This window comes from Euleptes europaea, chromosome 7, assembly GCF_029931775.1.
Source record: "Euleptes europaea isolate rEulEur1 chromosome 7, rEulEur1.hap1, whole genome shotgun sequence".
NCBI classification, from domain to species: domain Eukaryota; kingdom Metazoa; phylum Chordata; class Lepidosauria; order Squamata; family Sphaerodactylidae; genus Euleptes; species Euleptes europaea.
Window position 1 is genome coordinate 10,304,984 of NC_079318.1, and position 19,474 is coordinate 10,324,457.

The 19,474-nt window shown below is 48.6% G+C and overlaps 1 protein-coding gene across 1 annotated transcript in view; it reads right to left on the bottom strand.

The window, feature by feature from the left end:
• The window catches only part of LRP11 (LDL receptor related protein 11), a 42,312-nt gene extending 27,960 nt beyond the window's left edge, over nt 1-14,352 (bottom strand). Inside the window, 3 exon segments of the mRNA XM_056853105.1 lie at nt 8,726-8,883; nt 13,850-14,189; nt 14,191-14,352. Coding sequence (XP_056709083.1) covers nt 8,726-8,883; nt 13,850-14,189; nt 14,191-14,352 — 660 coding nt within the window.
• Nucleotides 14,353-19,474: the final 5,122 nt, after the last annotated feature.

Consider the following 19,474-nt stretch of genomic DNA (forward strand, 5'->3'; position numbering starts at 1 on the left):
CCAAGGCACCACCGCCCGTCCCACGAAATCCTCCACGTCCGCCCCAGGAACGTGAAGTCCGATTTCAGAGGGGTGCCTGTCTTACTTGCGGAGAAATGGGCCACTTTGCAGCTGTTTGCCCGCACCGCCATGAGTTATTTCGTCCCAGCACGACGACCCGCGCCAGAGGTCGTCCACCACGCAGAGGCACCGCGGCCACCCGCAGCGCAGCTCCGGGAAGACCCACACCCTCTGCACTCCATGCCGGAGACCCAGCCTCCCTGCCTACTACCAACGACCCCGCCGGGTCTCGGATTACAAGTGCCCCATTGGGGGACAACTTTCTCTCTTCGGATGAGGAAAATCCTTGGAATTCTCTAGCCTTAAACCTGGAATCTCCCCTCGACTTATCAAAAAACGGCTCCGGTCTGTGGTGAATGGAGCGTCTCCACAGACCTCTCAGGATCCTCCTGTTAAACCGAATGCTCCTACCAAAATCAAAGAAATGGACTCCACCGTCTACGTAGATGCAGTTTTACAACACACTAACGGTGGCCCACAACTACCCGTCAAAGCACTAATCGACTCCGGTTGCTGTCGCACTCTCATAAGCGAAGCCACGTTTGCTGCACTCAGAGCCGAATCTGAGGCTCTACCCGCCCCCGTCCAATTTGCCCAAATGGACGGGAGCCATTTCCAGGGGGGTCCAGTTGATCACCGCACCGTAGGGGTAGCAATGGGAATTGGCTCCCACTGGGAGCAAATAGACTTCACTATAGCCCCTATCCGTTTTGAAGTGGTCTTGGGTATTAACTGGATTAAAGGACATAGTCCCATTATTAACTGGGAAACAAACACTATCTCCTTCGCCAGCCCCATGTGCAATCAGCACCGGCAGAACTTTGCACTATTATATCCGCCCGTACCAGCACTAGCCTCCGATGTCCCAGCACTTCCAGTCCTACCTAATGTGTATCGAGACTTTGCGGATGTCTTCGACCTTAAAGAATGTGATACCTTACCCCCCCACCGGGCCTCCGACTGTACAATTGAGGTGGTCAAGGACTGCACCTTAACCAAAAGTAAGATTTACCCTATGAGCGCTTCCGAGCGCACCGTTCTCCGGGACTTCCTTGACAAAAACCTCGCCAGAGGGTTCATTCGCCCATCGAATGCCCCAAACTCGGCCCCCGCGTTTTTTGTCCGGAAAAAAGAGGGCGACCTTCGTTTATGCATTGACTTCAGAAAACTCAATGCGGTTACCCAAACCAACGCCTATCCTATCCCATTAATATCTGATATTTTGGGACAGTTACAGGAGGGCCGGGTATTCTCCAAGTTGGACTTGGTGGAAGCCTACTACCGAGTCCGCATCCGCGAAGGAGATGAGCACCTCACTGCCTTCTCTAGCTGTTTCGGTATGTATGAATTCCTCGTGATGCCGTTCGGATTAAAAGGGGCCCCGGGGGTCTTTATGCAACTCATCAACGAAATCCTTCATGACTTGCTGTATCGCGGGGTGGTGGTTTACTTAGACGACATTCTCATTTATTCAAAAACCATGGAAGAGCATGTAACTCTAGTCCGAGAAGTTCTGCAGCGCCTGCGCGACCACCAACTCTTTGCAAAACTGGCTAAATGCGAGTTTCATCAAAGCCAGCTCACATTTTTAGGATACATAATCTCCCACCAAGGTCTTCGCATGGACCCTGTCAAAGTCCAAGCCGTTCTCGATTGGACTCCTCCCACCAACCGCAAGCAAGTGCAACAGTTTTTGGGATTTGCAAACTTTTATCGAGGATTCATTCCTAACTTCGCCCAAGTGGCCCTACCCATTACTGATCTACTAAAAACCAAAGGGAAAGCAAACACAGCTACCTTACCCTCCGCAAAAATCCTGTGGACTGATCAATGCCAAGCCGCGTTTGTGGCTCTCAAACGCCTCTTCACATCCGAACCCGTACTACAGCACCCGGACCCAAACCAAATGTTTATTGTGCAAGTCGATGCCTCCGATGTAGCTATGGGAGGGGCCCTCCTCCAAAAAGGTCCGGATGGCCTCCTTCACCCGTGCGCTTACTTTTCGAGAAAATTTGCGCACGCACAATTGAACTGGCCCATTTGGGAAAAAGAGGCAGCGGCCGTTCACCATGCCCTGACTCTATGGAGACAATTCTTAGAGGGGTCCAATATCCCCTTCGAGGTTTGGACCGATCACAAGAATCTAGCTGCCCTCACGGGGTCCCACAAACTATCAGCAAAACAACAACGTTGGGCTGAATTCTTCGCTCAGTTTCGTTTCGTCCTAAAACATGTTCCTGGGAAACAAAACGTTCTCGCAGATGCCCTCTCCCGGTTGCCACAATACCCGGTAAAACTCGAGAGACCAACTGACTCTCTGTTCACCCCTACGCAAAGGGGAACCCTTCCTGTGCTGGCCGTACAAACCCGATCTCAGCAACAGCACCCCAAATCCAGTTCTCCAGCATCTCCAACCCGAGCGGCTACCCAACCGCCCTCGCAACAACAACGAACCGACGGTTCCACTCCTCCAACCCCACCGGCTGCCCTACCGCCTACAATCTGCGCACCACCGCACGTAAGCACTACCCCCATAGCGGGTCCTCAGACTACTATAGCCAGGGGGGGGGGTTCCCGCCAAGGTTCCCATCTCCGAATCCTTTTTAAATACCCTTCGGAACCACTGCCTCTCTGAACGCTCCACTCACACCCTACCCCCTGGGATAATAGAACAAGGAGGCTCATGGTAGAAAGACTCTAAATTGTATGTACCCAAGGCACTTCGAAAAGAAGTCTTACACTTAGCTCATGGAGTAAAAACAGCTGGACACTTTGGATTCCTAAAAACTCTCCACTTATTGCGCAGACAATTTTGGTGGGGGGGAATGCGTTCCGACGTTGACTCTTTTATTCGCAGCTGCCCTGTTTGCGCCACAGTGAAGCGATCACAAGGCAAACCCCCGGGGCTACTGCAACCTCTAGAAACACCCACCAAACCATGGGAAGTGATTGCTATGGATTTTATGACTGATCTCCCTCTCAGCGGAGGAAAAACTGTGTTATGGGTTGTTACTGATTTGTTTTCCAAGCAAATCCATTTAGTTCCATGCGCAGGGATCCCCTCTGCTCAAAAAATGGCCCGCCTCTTCGTTACACATATCTTCAAATTACATTCGTTTCCGCGCAAAGTAATCTGTGACCGCGGCAGTGGCTTTGTTTCCAAGTTTTGGAAAGCATTCCTCAAGTTGGTGGGGGTTGAACAGGGATTGTCTACTGCATACCATCCTCAAACCGATGGTCAAACTGAACGTGTAAATGCTGTCCTTGAATGTTATTTACGCTGTTATGTAAACTACCACCAAGATAACTGGGTAGAACTGTTACCTTTTGCAGAATATGCCTACAATAATGCTGTACATCAATCTACAGGTTTTAGCCCATTCTATGCAGTGTATGGACAGGATTTCGGTCCTGTTACGCCCAAAAATAATGTGGAGGGGGAGGGAGATCCTGACGTTGCTTCCTGGGCACATACCCTCCGTACCACTTGGCCTTGGCTCGTTAGCAACCTCGACCGAGCCAAGCGCAAATACAAAGCACAAGCTGATAAGCATCGTTCCCCCGGGGGCGAACTGCGAGTGGGTAAATTAGTCTATCTTTCCACCAAAAACCTACGTTCCACCCGTCCGTGCCTTAAACTTAATGCTAAATTCATTGGCCCTTTCCCAATCACACGGGTCATAAATCCTGTCACGGTGGAATTAGCTCTCCCGAAAACTCTGAGGCGTGTGCATCCCGTTTTCCACATTAGCCTCCTGAAACCCCATACGGCCTCTCCACAATGGCATCCCGATCTGCCCCCCGAACAGCCCATTATGGTGGGGGGGGAAGAGCACTTCGAAGTCTCCAAAATCCTTGACTCCCGTGTTCACCATGGCAACCTGCAGTACTTGGTCCGTTGGAAGCACTTTCCCCCTGCCTACGACGAGTGGGTTCGTGCACGAGATGTCTCCGCCCCCAAACTAATTGATGCCTTTCACACTGCCTACCCGGACAGACCATCCCCCTAGCCGACTGGGAGGGGGCCTTAAGGGGAGCAGGATGTCAGGCTGCTATCTCGGTTTCAGTATTGTTTCTGTGTCGGTACTGTACTGTCTAGCCTCAAGGCCGACCACACATACCAAGGCCTGGGAATACTGCTCCTGGGAAAGTTGCCTCTGTCTGTGTATGCTGATGTTGTATAATCTCCCGCCATTTACTGCCTTATATTATCGTTCGGCTAGTAGGACTCTCATAGCTGCCATAGTTCCCTGTATGCACTGTATTGCCTTTTTGACCAGTAAAAGCCATCTGCTTGGATTCTATATGACTCTGTGGTGATTTCTGGTTCGAAGGGTCAGGAGCTTACAGTCATGACTATCGGGCTTTGAACAAGATTACGATCCGGGATCGTTACCCACTGCCATTAATCCCTGAACTGCTAGAACGACTCCGGGGAGCATCTCGATTCACAAAGCTAGATTTGCGAGGGGCTTACAACCTGATTTGAATTTGCTTGGATGACGAGTGGAAGACGGCCTTCGGAACTCGATATGGCCAGTTCGAGTACCTCGTGATGCCTTTTGGTCTATGTAATGCACTGGCAGTCTTCCAGCGGTTTATCAATGATATATTTCGAGACCTGTTGGACCGGTATGTGGTCATATACTTAGATGACATCCTGATCTATTCCAGGAACCCTGCCAAGCATACAGAACATATGCGGACAGTCCTGTCCCGTTTCCGCCAGCATAGGCTCTATGCCAAACTGGAAAAATATGAGTTCAATCAATCAGAGGTTGAGTTCTTGGGGCATCGTGTCTCCTCCCAGGGGATAAGCATGGACCCAGCCAAGGTTGAAGCAGTGCTATCATGGCAAGCTCCACGGAACCGTAAGGATGTCCAGCGATTCCTAGGGATCGCTAATTATTACCGTCAATTCATTCCACGGTTTGCAGCCCTTACGGTCCCGCTGACCTGCCTGCTACGGCCTAAGGAACCCTTCCAGTGGACGCCAGAAGCCCAACAGGCATTTCAGGTCTTGAAGAAGAGTTTCACCACCAATCCGGTTTTGGTGTACCCTGATCCTGACCTTCCCTTCATTGTGGAAGTGGATGCATCAGATACCGCGTTAGGTGCAGTTTTGGGTAAGAAACACTCTCCAGACGGACCGGTGCGACCATGTGCCTACTATTACCGGCAATTCACTGTGGCCGAACGAAATTACACCATCTGGGAACGGGAGCTGCTAGCCATTAAAGTTGCCTTTGAAACCTGGAGGCATCACTTGGAAGGAGCACGGCATCTGGTTACGGTCCACACTGATCATTGCAACCTGGAATATTTGCAGACTGTCCGAGCTTTAAACCAACGGCAGATCCGGTGGTCATTATTCTTCTCCCGCTTCCAATTTGTCATCTGCTACCTGCCGGGGTCTCAGAATAAGCGAGCTGATGCGCTCTCCAGAAAACCTGAATTTGCCCTGAGGCCAGAGGAGGAAAGGCCAGCGCCTATGATCTTGGCCCCGGGAACTATAGCCGCAGCACTCCCCACTGAATCTTTACAAGATCGAATCAGAAAGGCCCAACAGGGAGACCCCCATGCTCAACGGATCTTCCAAGTCTTACAGGATCCAAAACAGAAACCCCCACCAGGGTATACCCAGCAACAGGACCTAGTGCTCTATGAGGGACGACTGTATGTGCCCCTGGGAACAGTACGAGGGGAGGTTCTCCAACTGGCTCATGATGCCCGAGCAGCTGGGCATTTCGGCCAGTATAAAACACTCCATCTCCTGTCCCGAGAAGTCGCCCGCTATGTGCAATCCTGCCAAATCAGTCGACGGGCCAAAGGTGTACCTGGGAAGCCGGTGGGACTCTTGCAGCCACTCCCTATGCCCATGGGACCTTGGGAGGCTGCCTCCATGGATTTTATCACAGATCTGCCATGTTCTCAGGGGTACACCTGCATAATGGTTATTGTAGACCTGTTCACGAAACTGGCTCACTTTGTACCTTGCCCCGTCGGCAAAGGAAACAGCTCGACTGTATCTGCACCATGTGTTCCACCTCCACGGAATCCCCAGGCATCTGATTTCAGACGGTGGAATACAATTTACCTCCAGATTCTGGCGTTCACTGCAGACGCTCCTAGGAACCCAGGTACACCTGTCGTCAGCTCACCATCCCCAGTCAGACGGCCAAACAGAGCGTACCAATGCCACATTGGAGCAGTATCTGCGTTGTTATGTGGGCTACCAACAAGATGACTGGGCTGAGCTCCTACCGCTGGCAGAATTTGCCTATAATAACTTGGTACACACCTCCACTCGGCAGACACCATTCTTGGCAACCTATGGGCGCCACCCCGATACTTCCCACAGACCGTGCCAGCTTCACCCGTCCCTGCGGCAAACACCTTTGTACAGGAGCTGCAGGCACTGCACCAGATACTCGGGTAACAACTCGAACGGGCCAAACATGCTTATAAAGAGGTCGCAGATAGGAAATGCCAGATCGGGCCCGCTCTGAAGGTGGGGGATTCTGTGTGGCTCTCCACCAAGTATCTCCGCAGCCAACGGCCCTCCAAGAAGTTAGATGACCGTTTTATTGGGCCCTTCCGGATTTTGGAGCAGATCAATCCTGTGGCATTCCGCCTAGACCTTCCCAGAACTATGCATATTCACCCAGTTTTTCATCGCTCCCTCCTCACACCGGTGGCGCCCTCACACCCCCTTCACACGACAGCTGCTCCCCCACCACCAATATTAGTGGACGGCCAGGAGGAGTACGAGGTGGCCCGAATCCTGGACTCTCGTCGACGTCGAGGGCACCTCCAGTACCTAGTGGAATGGGAAGGTTACGGGCCAGAAGACAGGTCTTGGGAACCGGTGGAAAACGTTCATGCTCCTGATCTGATTTGGCAATTCCATCAAGCCCATCCACGGAAGCCTGGGGCTCCAGGGCCCTCAGGGGAGGGGCCTGAGGGGGGGATGGTGTCGTGAGTCAGCCTGAACTCTCCTCGGAAGAAGAGGAGGAAGGAGTGGCAGAGCAGGGTGATGCACTGGTGGAAGTCTTACCAGGGTGACCGGACCATAGATCTGAACCAGCAAAGACGACAGATGCAGAAGAAGGTGGTACATATTGGGAAGGAGCAGAGGAACAGAGAAGGTTATCACTTCCAGACCCGCCCAGCCCAGTTAGCCGTCGAAGATCAAAGGTTCGGCTCAGTTTGCAGGAGAGGCATCGCAGCGCAAGATTGCAGGCAATTGGTCGTAGGTGTTTGCAGGAGTCAACACCAGCGAGTGATGCAGAACAGCTGGCCCGGGAAGGGAGTGAGGAGGAACCGCCATAAATCTTAGGCTGGCCAGTCAGTCAGTGTGGGAACAACATTCGTAATTACTGCAAGCTCTGCTGCTCGTGCTGAGATCTCTGCGCTCAGTATTATCTCGCTTAGGTGCCAGCTACCAGCTCCTGCCCTGCTGATATCCCTGCAAAACCTGGAACCGAGCCTAGACCTTGATGCAAAGGAGCTCATTCTGGTGAGTAGACCTGTTCCTTGTTTAGAGTGCTGCCTTGGTTACACACTCAGTCCACCCGCACTACCGGGAAGAGTAAACCGCGACAGGCTCTGCTCCCCCCAGTACTCTCCATTGCTGGGAGTGGAGTCAGAGGCCAAGCACCTCTGCCTGGTACCTGCCTGGACGCAACAGCGTGTAACAATTCACAGACAAAAGCCTAGCCAAGAATGCTTGACCGGGAGCTTTGTGCAGAGCTTATGTTTCCCCAGGGCAGCAGCATTCCATGCTGCAATATAAGCAGCTGTTTAAACTCCAGTCAGTTTTTAAAACAGCTTGCAGTGCAGTGAGGAGATGCTGATCTTTGGCAAAGAGCCCCCCTCCCCCAATGCTTACATATCAGATTTGGGCTTAAGACTGTTTATGTACTACCTAAGTATACATTGAACAGTGAATCCCTCCCTAAACTCAACAAATTACCAGCTCTTTGGAAATTTATTTCTCTAAATAAAATTGATACTTTGGATAATTTTCATAAGGTGCATAGCAAAACAAATTCCTCTGATCATTTTTTTTAACTTAAAAAGATGCAGTGGTTTTGAACAAAATATATGTCAAAGGAACCCTTGAGTTAAGCCACTAGTCCACAAATCTCTCCTCTGTTTAAGAAATATGAGTTATTCTGATCGGCATGGTCTTTCTTTCAAAATCTGTATGAATAAAATAAATATTTCTCAGGAAGATCAGTTTTACAAATTCAATATGAATCCACTTCAACCATCCCTGCTACACAAGTTAAACAGAAAAGTATGAGAAGTATTAAATAAGTTCTTGAAACGTGTAACTTTAATTATATATGCTGCTGCTTAACCATGATACAATAGTTATAATACATTATAATTTAGTTCTTTTGTACATTATGAATTTGTATACATGTCTGTGAATCCCAGAGTTATATGTAACATATTACATATTATTCTGTAACACAATCTTTTTAGGTTTCAACATACAGGTTTCAAGAGGTGAGTATCAGACCACTGTGACTTCTTGTTTACCTTTTACCTGTCTGCGCTGTGATATCTATCTCTATCCCTATGATACTATTTCTGTTTCTATGATACCAGTCCCCACACAGTTTGACTTGAACTTGAAGAGCAAAACTTTATTTACCTGCATAGCAACCGAAGGGGCCCCTTGCAGCAAAGTCCATTCGTACTGTATGATTCCGTGGTCATCAAAACTTTCTCGGCCATCCAGAATCACCCAGTCAACAGGCAACTGAAGCACAAGGTCTTTCCCTGCTCTGCTGACAGGAGGCTCATCATCTTCTAAATAAAGCAAGATTATTTAATTATTGAAAGAAAACAGAGTATGTCTTTATTCACAGTAAGAGTTTTTGTTCCTTGATACCCTTTTATGGGTGTATTCAGCCCTGGTGAAGAACTGTCTCAGAGCAGGGGTTCCCAATGTTTTTGAGCCTGCAGAGACCTTTGAAATTGTGACATTGGGTTATGGGCTGTCACAGGAAGTGGAGCCAGCCAAATAATGGCAGCCACAGCTTACTTTCAGTCACACAGTGAAGATCTTTGTGCTGTCGTGGCAGCTGTAGCTAAAGCAACATTTTAAAAAATCTGCACAGCTGATCCAGTGAACAATGGCCAGTCAGAAATCTTGCTGATCAAAAGCCCCACCTGGCCCCACCCACTTTCTAAAAACATTTGGTGGTACCTGAAAAGGTATTGGTGGGTGCTGTGGAGCCTACGAGCATCATGTTGGGGACCACTGTCTTAGAGAGACACATGTAATACCTTTAGCATTGTTCTGGTAGTGTGCTGCTCTATGGAAACAGCATGGCAACCAAATGAACCAGTATATGCTTCCAGAATAGTGGAAGGGGTGCAGCAACCTGGGACTTATTTTCACATTACATCTGTATTGCAGATGATTACAGATATTATTCTCCAGATAAATTCTCTTGTGAGTACCAATGGATGTAGCAAACTGAGGGAGGGTGTCTGTTCATGACCCGTTAGACCACTTTCTTTAAAAATGGCATGAGAGATTTGCAACATGTCATTTCTTTCTACCTTCCTTGCTGCACAGCATCTTGTTTGGGCCTAGAAAATTACAACACTTCTGCTCCTCATGTCTGTGCCCTTCTCTAGCCCCATGCTCCTAAAGGCCTTTAAGGCCGCCCCCAAGAGCTGGGCCCTGCCACTCTCCACCCTATATGCCCACCATCCGCTGGAGACCAAGCAGGTGCTGTCTCCACCCATGGCAAACTCAATGGCTGTGGCAAACCCCAAATGGCTCATGCCCAGCCACACTCTCCCAACTGGCACTTGGGTTGGAGCAAGCAGTGTTTGGGGTGTGTGTGTGCACTGCTTGGTTAAAGCTCTACTGTAAGCCAATGCCCTCTTCCCAGCTGCCCCATGTGCTCCTCCCACACTGAAATAGTTTTCACTTAAACAGTTTTAAGTTCACAGTCAGTTTACCTATGCTATACAGATTCCACTGGAAATAGTTTCCATGCGATGATTTATTCCCCCCCCCCCACAACCATAAACACGCAGCAGCAAATAATTCTGGTGACTAACACAGAGTTCTCACACTAGCACTATCCATCTCCCAGAACTAGAAATGTTGGCATGGACACTCTCTGAGCCAGGCTGAAGAATTACATGCTCAGTGGCAGCACGATATAGCCATGGTAGGAGTAGATAAAAGATTCTTTCCAAGAAGAATCTTTTGAAGAAGAACCTACAGTTTTAGAAAGTGAAGTGAAAGCTGCATTGAGAGCAATCGGGAGAAACAAATCACCAGGAGCAGATGGGATATCAATAGAGCTATTCCGAGCCACAGAAACAGAGTCCATCAAAATCTTGACAAGAATATGTCAACAGATATGGAAAACAAAACAATGGCCCATAGACTGGAAACGATCCATTTACATTCCAATTCCCAAGAAAGGAGATATCAAAGATTGCAGCAACCATCGGACCATAGCATTAATTTCTCATGCAAGTAAAGTGATGCTCAAAATCTTACAGCAAAGGCTGTTACCATATATGGATCGAGAAATGCCTGATGTTCAAGCTGGTTTCAGAAAAGGAAGAGGCACTAGAGATCATATTGCAAATATACGCTGGTTACTGGAGCATACGAGAGAATTTCAGAAGAAAATCAGCTTGTGTTTCATAGATTACAGCAAAGCTTTTTACTGTGTGGATCATGAAAAGCTATGGCTGGTTTTAAAGGAAATGGGTGTGCCACTACATCTGATCGTTTTAATGCGCAACCTGTACTCTGGACAAGAGGCCACAGTTAAAACAGAATATGGAGAAACGGAATGGTTTCCAATTGGCAAAGGTGTCAGACAAGGATGTATTTTATCTCCCTATCTCTTCAATCTATATGCAGAACATATAATCAGGAAAGCAGGATTAGATTTAGATGAAGGTGGGGTGAAAATTGGAGGGAGGAACATTAATAATTTGAGATATGCTGATGACACTACATTATTGGCAGAAAATAGTGAAGATTTGAAACAACTACTGCTAAAGTTAAAAGAGAAAGTGCCAAAGCAGGACTACAGCTGAACATCAAGAAAACAAAAGTAATGACTACAGGAGAATTACACGACTTTAAGGTTGACAATGAGGAAATTGAAATTGTTCAAGACTTTCTATTCCTTGGCTCCACCATCAACCAAAAGGGAGACTGCAGCCAAGAAATCAGAAGGAGATTGAGACTCGGAAGGGCAGCCATGAAGGAGCTAGAAAAGATTTTGAAGTGTAAGGATGTGTCACTGGCCACCAAGACTAGATTACCGTAATTCATGCCATCGTATTCCCTATTACTATGTATGGGTGTGAAAGCTGGACAGTGAAGAAAGCTGATAGGAAGAAAATAGATTCCTTTGAAATGTGGTGTTGGAGGAGAGTGGACTGCCAAAAAAACAAATCAGTGGGTTATAGATCAAATCAAGCCTGAACTGACCCTAGAAGCTAAAATGACTAAACTGAGGCTGTCATATTTTGGTCACGTCATGAGACGACAAGAGTCACTGGAAAAGACAGTCATGCTAGGAAAAGTTGAGGGCAGCAGGAAAAGAGGAAGACCCAACAAGAGATGGATTGACTCAATAAAGGAAGCCACAGCCTTCAATTTGCAGGATCTGAGCAGGGCTGTCAAAGATAGGACATTTTGGAGGACTTCCATTCATAGGGTCGCCATGAGTCGGAAGCGACTTGACGGCACTTAACACACACACACACACACACACACAGGAGTACGTCATCATGTGCAGCTCAATTTGAGAGACCAACACATGGTGTGGTCCATGTATCTAAGTTCACTTATCCCTGGCTCCCACATGATCAAAATGGATTTTCTGAAATGGCTGAGCTTTTGCATGACATGTTTTGCATATCATACACACTGGTCTTGTGATTGCACAGAGTTAGCAGATTTTCAGGTCTGGGCTTGAAAATGTAATTGTGGTAAAATGGTCATCTGACCAGTTTCTCAAAAGAATGTATGATATTTTTGGTATGCTCCTGAAAACCTTTTCCCAAGTTGACAGAGCAAAGTCATGCAAAATTATAGCTTGCTCCTTCATTCTAAAATCCTAAGCTCAACCCTTGAAATTTCCAATTAAATAGTCTCAAATAGCAGAATTAAAACAACAACAATGACACAGTTCTGCAGAACTGCTGACAGAATAAATCAAATCTGAATAAATAAACCAGTGGCATGATTCAGTATAAGGAAGCTTCCCTCTATGTTAATAACATACGATTCTGGTGACTACAGGTCCATTTCCAGCCTGCAATGAGAATAATCATTCTTAACAAGAGCACCCAGACTGCAGCTTTTCAACTCATAGACTGGTAGTTGTGCTGTAAACAAAGTTGCTACCTTGCAAAAGAAAGGACCTTGTTCATAGCATGACTCCTGCACTTCAGTTTATACTGCCCCCAGACTTGCAGTCCCTAGTGGTCTACTGTTCAGAGTCTATGGTTTCAAGCTTGGATACACATTGGTAGTGGAAAGTGCCATCAAGTGACCCTGTACGGTTTTCAAGGCAAGAAACCTTCAGAGGTGGTTTGCTATTGCCTTCTGCCGTGCAGTAACCCCTGGACTTTCTCGGTGGTCTACCACCTAAGTACAAACCAGGGCCAACCCAGCTTAATTTCTGAGATCTGATGAAATCGGGCTAGCCTGGGCCATCCAGGTCAGAGCGGATGCACATTGCTTGCACTTTCCCATCTTCCTTCAAAAGTGCACGGGCAGCAAAAGCATCTTTGTGAACGGCCACAAGTGGGACCTACCATGTGAACGAGGCTGGGGGTATGTAACACAACAGTGCCTAAAACAGTCCTCCCATCACACGCTACTATGCCCAGTTTAGACGGACCTGTTTCAACGTCACGAATGTAGAGCAAGACAGAGGAAGATCTTCTGTGCACCTGCAAAGCGCCCTCCCCTCCCTCGAGCGACCGTTAAAGCAATTAACCAAAGCAGCAGCGGCGGATGGGATGGGGTGTCAGCTTGCAAGTGGTCCCTGCCTGTGGGCCCCCGATGCAGCGGGCCCCTCTTAAACATTAGACAGTATGTTAAAATGTTAATGACGTTTTAGTAGTTTGAAAATATAACAGATTTATTTAAATTTATTTAAAAATAATGTACAAATTCAATTATAACGTTTATTGTGTGTGTGTAAAGTGCCGTCTAGTCGCAGCCGACGTATGGCGACCCCTTTTTGGGGTTTTCACGGCAAGAGAGCCACAGAGGTGGTTGGCCAGTGCCTTCCTCTGCACAGCAGCCCTGGACTTCCTTGGTGTTCTCCCATCCCAATACTAATAAATATCTTAATGACTGCATATTTTATGCACTCTCTGTAACAATCGTAATATTACTTATGCCATTAAAGGTTTCATTCATTCAACTACTAACCAGGGCTGACCCTGCTTAGCTTCTGAGATCTGACCAGATCGGGCTAGCCTGGGCCCATCCAGGCCAGGACATAACGTTTATGACCTGCTGTATACTGTGAGTAATATGTACACTGTAATTACTAAGAATATATTCTATCTCTGTCTTTGGTATGCCAATAAAGGTTAATGAAATGAAATGAAATGAAAATACTAATAATATATTTATTTGGCAAAACTTTAAATGTATTTTTTTTTTAAAGTGTATTTCTTCTACCAATGAAAGGTTTGCCTTCCCCCTTTGCCCCCGGGGCCGCCCGCGCTTTCCTTCCCCGCCGCGAGGGCCGCGCTGCCTTACCGGGGCCCGGCGGGCCGGCGGCGGGCCGGCGCGCGTAGCTGTGGTAGCCGCGCTGCGGGGCGAAGAGGCAGACGGAGCGGCCGCGGTAGGCGCAGTCGAAGAGGTAGCAGCGGCGCGCGGGCGGCGGCGGCGGCGGCGTCTGCGGCTGCTGCAGGACGGCCAGGGTGCAGCGCGGCTGGGCGCAGCAGGCGTCCAGGCACTGCCGCAGGCCCGCCACCGAGCCCGGCGAGCCCAGGAAGGTGGCGCCGGCCGCCAGGGAGTCCTTGGTGCGGATGATGGCGTCGGGCCTGGGCGCGAAGGAGCCGCCCGCCCCCACGCAGCGGCCCCCCCCCTGCCGCCGCCGCCGCCGCCGCCCCCCGCTCGCCGCCGCCCAGGGGCTCCTGCTGCAGCTGGCGGCGGAACTCCTCCAGCAGCGACTCCACGCCCGAGGCCGCGGCCGGCGGCGGCAGCAGCAGCAGCAGCAGGAGGAGCCGCGGGGGGAGCCCGGCGGCCTGCTCAGCCATGGCGCCGGCCGGGCCCAGAGCGAGAGGAGGGCGGCGGGAGGAAGGCCGGCTACAAGGGTCGGGGGCGCGGCGGCGGCGGGCGCGCCATGGCTCCAACCGCGCCGGCCGGCCGGCCGGAAGGAACGAGCGGCCTCCGGTCAGCACCCGCCCGGCGCCGGACAGCTCCCAGCTCCCGGCCGCGCCCGCGCGCTTCCGCCTCCGCCCACGGCCGGAAGGGGGCGAGGTCACGGGGAGGCCCCGCCCACTGGCCGGAATGCCCTTCCGGAACGCTCGGCTTTGGGTGGTGGGCGTTTCCTGTGTGGCGGGCGCCTCTCTGGTAATTTCAGTTGATGCCCGGGAGGTTTGCCCCTCGCTCGAGGCCCGTTTCCCCCATCCGAATCCTCAACACTCATAAAAATAAGCCCCCCCCCGCCCTGCGGGGGGGGGCTTATTTTTATGAGTGTTGAGGATTCGGATGGGGGAAACGGGCCTCGAGAGAGGAGCAAACCCAACGGCAAACCGCCCGGGCATCAACGGCCGCAGTGTGTCAATCAGACGGGCTCGGCCAATGAGCTGAGCCGTGGCGCGCTGGGCGCGGCGGGGAGGGGCTTATTTTTATGAGTGTTGAGGATTCGGATGGGGGAAACGGGCCTCGAGAGAGGAGCAAACCCAACGGCAAACCGCCCGGGCATCAACGGCCGCAGTGTGTCAATCAGACGGGCTCGGCCAATGAGCTGAGCCGTGGCGCGCTGGGCGGCGGGGGGGGAGGGCTTCCCCCATGTTTCCCCTATCCAACTCCTCAACACTCATAAAAATAAGCCCCGCCCCCTGGTGTGTGTGTGTGTGTTTGTGTGTGGGGGGCTAGGTAGTTGTGGATTTCCTGCATTGTGCAGGGGGTTAGACTAGATCAGTGGTTCCCAACCTTTTTTTGACCAGGGACCACTAGGACTTTTTTTGTTCGGAGCAGGGACCCCAAGGTTCCAAATAAAAATTCCGAGAATTTGAAAATAAACTTTAATCATAACTGTTAGTTAAACGTTAAACTTAGAATAATATTTGAATATATATATTTTATAATAGAGAACTTTTAATTGAAAATATTAATTTATTATGGGTTTATAACTTTGTTTCGTGGACCTTAATTTAGTTCTCGCGGACCCCTGGGTGTCCACGGACCCATGGTTGGGAACCAGTGGACTAGATGATCCTGGAGGTTCCTTCCAATTCTGTGATTCCATGATTCTGCCTGTAAGGCTGCTTTTCCCTTATACCCTATAATATCCTTTATTGAAGACTCTTCTGTGCAAGCTCCTTAAAGACCGCTTCGTCTCCCACTTCCAGGACCATCTTTGCACTTTCTGTCATTCTGGTCCCTTTACATAGACTTAATGTGCCCCCACCCCACAATCTGTCCAGCCCTTTCTTTCTTCAAGCTCCTTCTCACTACTTAGTGCTTACCGTATTGGGTTATATATTTAAAATAACTCCTAGGGCAAAATTTGAAATGCATATCCCCTGTATTACTTTTGAAACTATCTTTTTTGGAAAAAAATGGAATGCATACTGGAATAATTCATACCTATTATCTGCTTTCCCTTTGAACCTAAAGCAGCCTTGCAAGAGTCTGATTAGCAAAATGAGTGTTCTCTAGGGATCCATCAGCAGGCTTGATGACTTGTGTAATCATCGATCAGACTGCTCTCTTTCCTCTTCCCATCCATGATTAAGTTGCATATGAAATAACTTCCTTGCTTGTTAAATTTTAAATGTGTACAAAGAGAATATCATTGTGAGATTTCAAATGACTAGAAAATTATGTTAGAAAAGAAAGAAAGCTTTACTAGCACAGGGGGTCCTCAGGGCTGTTGGCTGATGTACACATGGTGAAACAGAACTCTTGACTGAGCTCAGGGAGGAAGAAACTTTGCTTTTTAACCTTGGCTAGGTGAAGTGTGGTGCAGTAGTTAGAGTGTCAGATGAGGATCTGGGAGACCCAGGTTCAAATCCCCACTCTGCCATGGAAGCTCACTGGGTGACCTTGGGCCAGTCATTCTCTTTTATTCTAACTTACCTCACAGGGCTGTTTGTGAGGATATAATGGAGGAGGGGATATTGATAAAGACTTCCCCGATCTCCCTGGACAAGGGACAGGATAAAAATATGTGAAACAGAATTAATAATCTATGAAGTACTGGTAACCACCTGGGTTTATTTCAGTTAACACTGCAATTAACAATATTATTAATAATAAGCATTTAGAGAACTTGCAGGAGTGCTCAAATTGCATTATATGTATTATTTCAGCAGTCCTTTATGATGTTATTCACTCCATATTTCACATGGGAGACTCTTAGAGATTATAGGGTGCCAAATCCATTCATGGTAGAGGTGAGATTTGATTTTCTGGATCTTAGCTACTTCTCTAAGCCAATATAATCTGATTTCAAAAGAGGTAATTTTTGCTAAAATAGGGACTAGTCAGAAGCACATTAAAAGGAAGAATTAAGACAGACAAATCCCTCCAGGATGAAAGACTACACTAACTGAGGACAAGGTTGAATGCATTCCTCAAATCAGAAAAGGTAACACCAAGTCTAAAAAGGTGCCTGCATGGTTAATGAAGAAGAGTTGGTTTTTATACCCTGCTTCTCTCTACATTTAAGGAGTTTCAAAGCGGCTTACAATCACTTTCCCCTCTCCACAAGAGACACCTTGTAGGGTAGGTGGAGCTGAGAGATTCTGAGAGAACTGTGCTAGAAAAAGCATTGGAGAAGAGATTCTCATCCCACTCCTTTACCCATTAGCTGTCTGGAGCTATGGCTGGAGCACTGTTAATAAGAGAGGACGGAAAAGGAGAAGCTCCCTAAGTCTCTCCTCATAGGGCATAGATTCCAGACCTTTGACCATTCTGGTCGCCCTCCTCTGGACACACTCCAACTTGTCAACATCCTTCTTAAATTGTGGAGCCCAAAACTGGACACAGTATTCCAAATGAGGTCTGACCAATGCGGAATACAGTGGTAGTATTACTTTCCTTGATCTAGACATAATACTTCTATTCATTGTCAGTTTGCCTAGTAGTCCTAGAACTTTATGTTGTTGTTGTAGTAGTAGAAGAGGAAGAGGAGGAGGAGGAGTTGGTATTTATATGCCGACTTTCTCTACCACTTAAGGGAGACTCAACTCGGCTTACAATCACCTTCTCTTCCCCTCCCCACAACAGACACCCTGTGAGGTGAGTGAGGCTGAGAGAGTGTGACTGGCCCAAGGTCACCCAGCTGGCTTCATGCGTAGGAGTGGGGAAACAAACAGACTCCGCCGCTCCAAACCACCGCTCTTAACCACTACACCACGCTGGCTCTCAATTTACCTAGTAATTTCAATTTATATCCTGCCCTCCTACTGCAAAGCGGGACACAGAGCAGCTAACAACAATCTTCAAACAAACTTCATCTCTCTTCATCTTAATTTGACTCTGTTCTTCAGACACCCTTCCCAAAAACAGTGGCTCCAGTGTCGGTATGCAGCTCAGATTTTCCACAGTGAACACAGATGTAAAGCATCCCTTAAGTTTCTCTGCCATCTCCCCACCTTTCTCAAAGACCAAACCTACTCCCTATCTGGTTTCTTGCTCCTGATAAATTTGAAGAAGTGCTTATTGTTTTTTTTAATGTTTTTGGCCACCCACACCCCAAATTCTCTTCTTGTTCACCTTATTGTCAATTTGCATTTGTTTTGCTAGAACTTGTGGTCCTTTCTGTTCACTTTGATTGAGGAATTTTTTTTAAGCCTGCTTGCCTTTTATGGCTTTCCTGACTTGAGTCAAGCCAGCATGGTGTAGTGGTTAAGAATGGCAGACTCTAATCTGGAGAACTGGGTTTTTCTCCCAATTCTACACATTAAGCCTGCTGGGTGACCTTGGGCCAGTCACAGGTCATTAACACAGGGCTGATTTGTCTTGCGATTCTCCCTGTCATGTCTCACGCTTTTTTTCCGGAAGCCAAAAACTGAACGCATGGTGAACTCCATCCTGCATCAGTCCCACAACTGTTCAGGGAGGGATGTTCCCAAGTGAAGTGCCGCAGGATAGCAGGGGAGTGATCATTATTTCGTCAGTGCTCTGTGATTGGCTGATTCCAGTTAAGGGCTGACCTAACAACGAGGGTTTTTTTAAAATATTTTTTTTGCCTGTATGCCAGTATACCAGTATACTATCATATCAACATTAAACTCTCTTATTGTATAGCAAGCATGGTTGTAGACTCCCCCCACCCCTTTGCAAAATAAAAACAGCCTGGCGCCATGACTTTTAGGGTGCTGCAAGGTGGGTGAGCAGATGGGTCCTGATGACCCTGGCCGGTGAATGAGCTCCATGGCAAGGGGGAAGCTTGGAGAATGGCTACCTCTTTGTTCTTGGTGGGGGGGAAGCATTATCTCATTTGCTCAGTGTGCGCTCCTTCTCTACGCCCCAGCCTCTGCTGCAACAAAGGGTTAGGTGTGTGTGTCTATAGGAAAGCAATGCCCCAGCTCCCAGCTGCAAGTGATTCTTGTAACTGCTGTTTCTTTCTCCCTCTCCTCTTCCTCTGGGAGCCAAACATCAGTGGCTGCTAGCAAAGAACAAGAAAGAACTTAAGCGAAAAAGACCCCCCCCTCAAAGTTTCCAATCGACTGAGAGAACTGCTGCCTGAGGAAGGTCGGAGTTGAAACCAAAGACTTGTCTCGCAAGACAGTTGGGAAAAGGAGGGAAACATGAAGGACCCCTGTCCCTGTTTTACCAATTTGTTGGTATTCTGGTATACTGATCACTCCAGATATGTACGACCATTACGGGAAATGGTGGACATTTTCTGGAGTTCCACTGAGAGGGAAGTGGGAGGAGGAGTGGGAGGGGAAAGTGGAATGGGGGAGTGTCGGAAGAGGAGTCGACCCGAGTGCTGAAACACAATGGCAGTCACTCGCAATAGCTGCGCTTCTTCATTTTTAATTGGGATAAAGCTGGGATTGGAAAACAAGGGGAAGTTTCGCAACAGAAGTGGGTTGGCGGCACAGGAGGGGGGGATCATGCATTTAGACAACGGAGATTCACTACATTCACGGGAGAACTGCAAGACAACACAGCCATGCGTTAATGGCCACAGTTCAC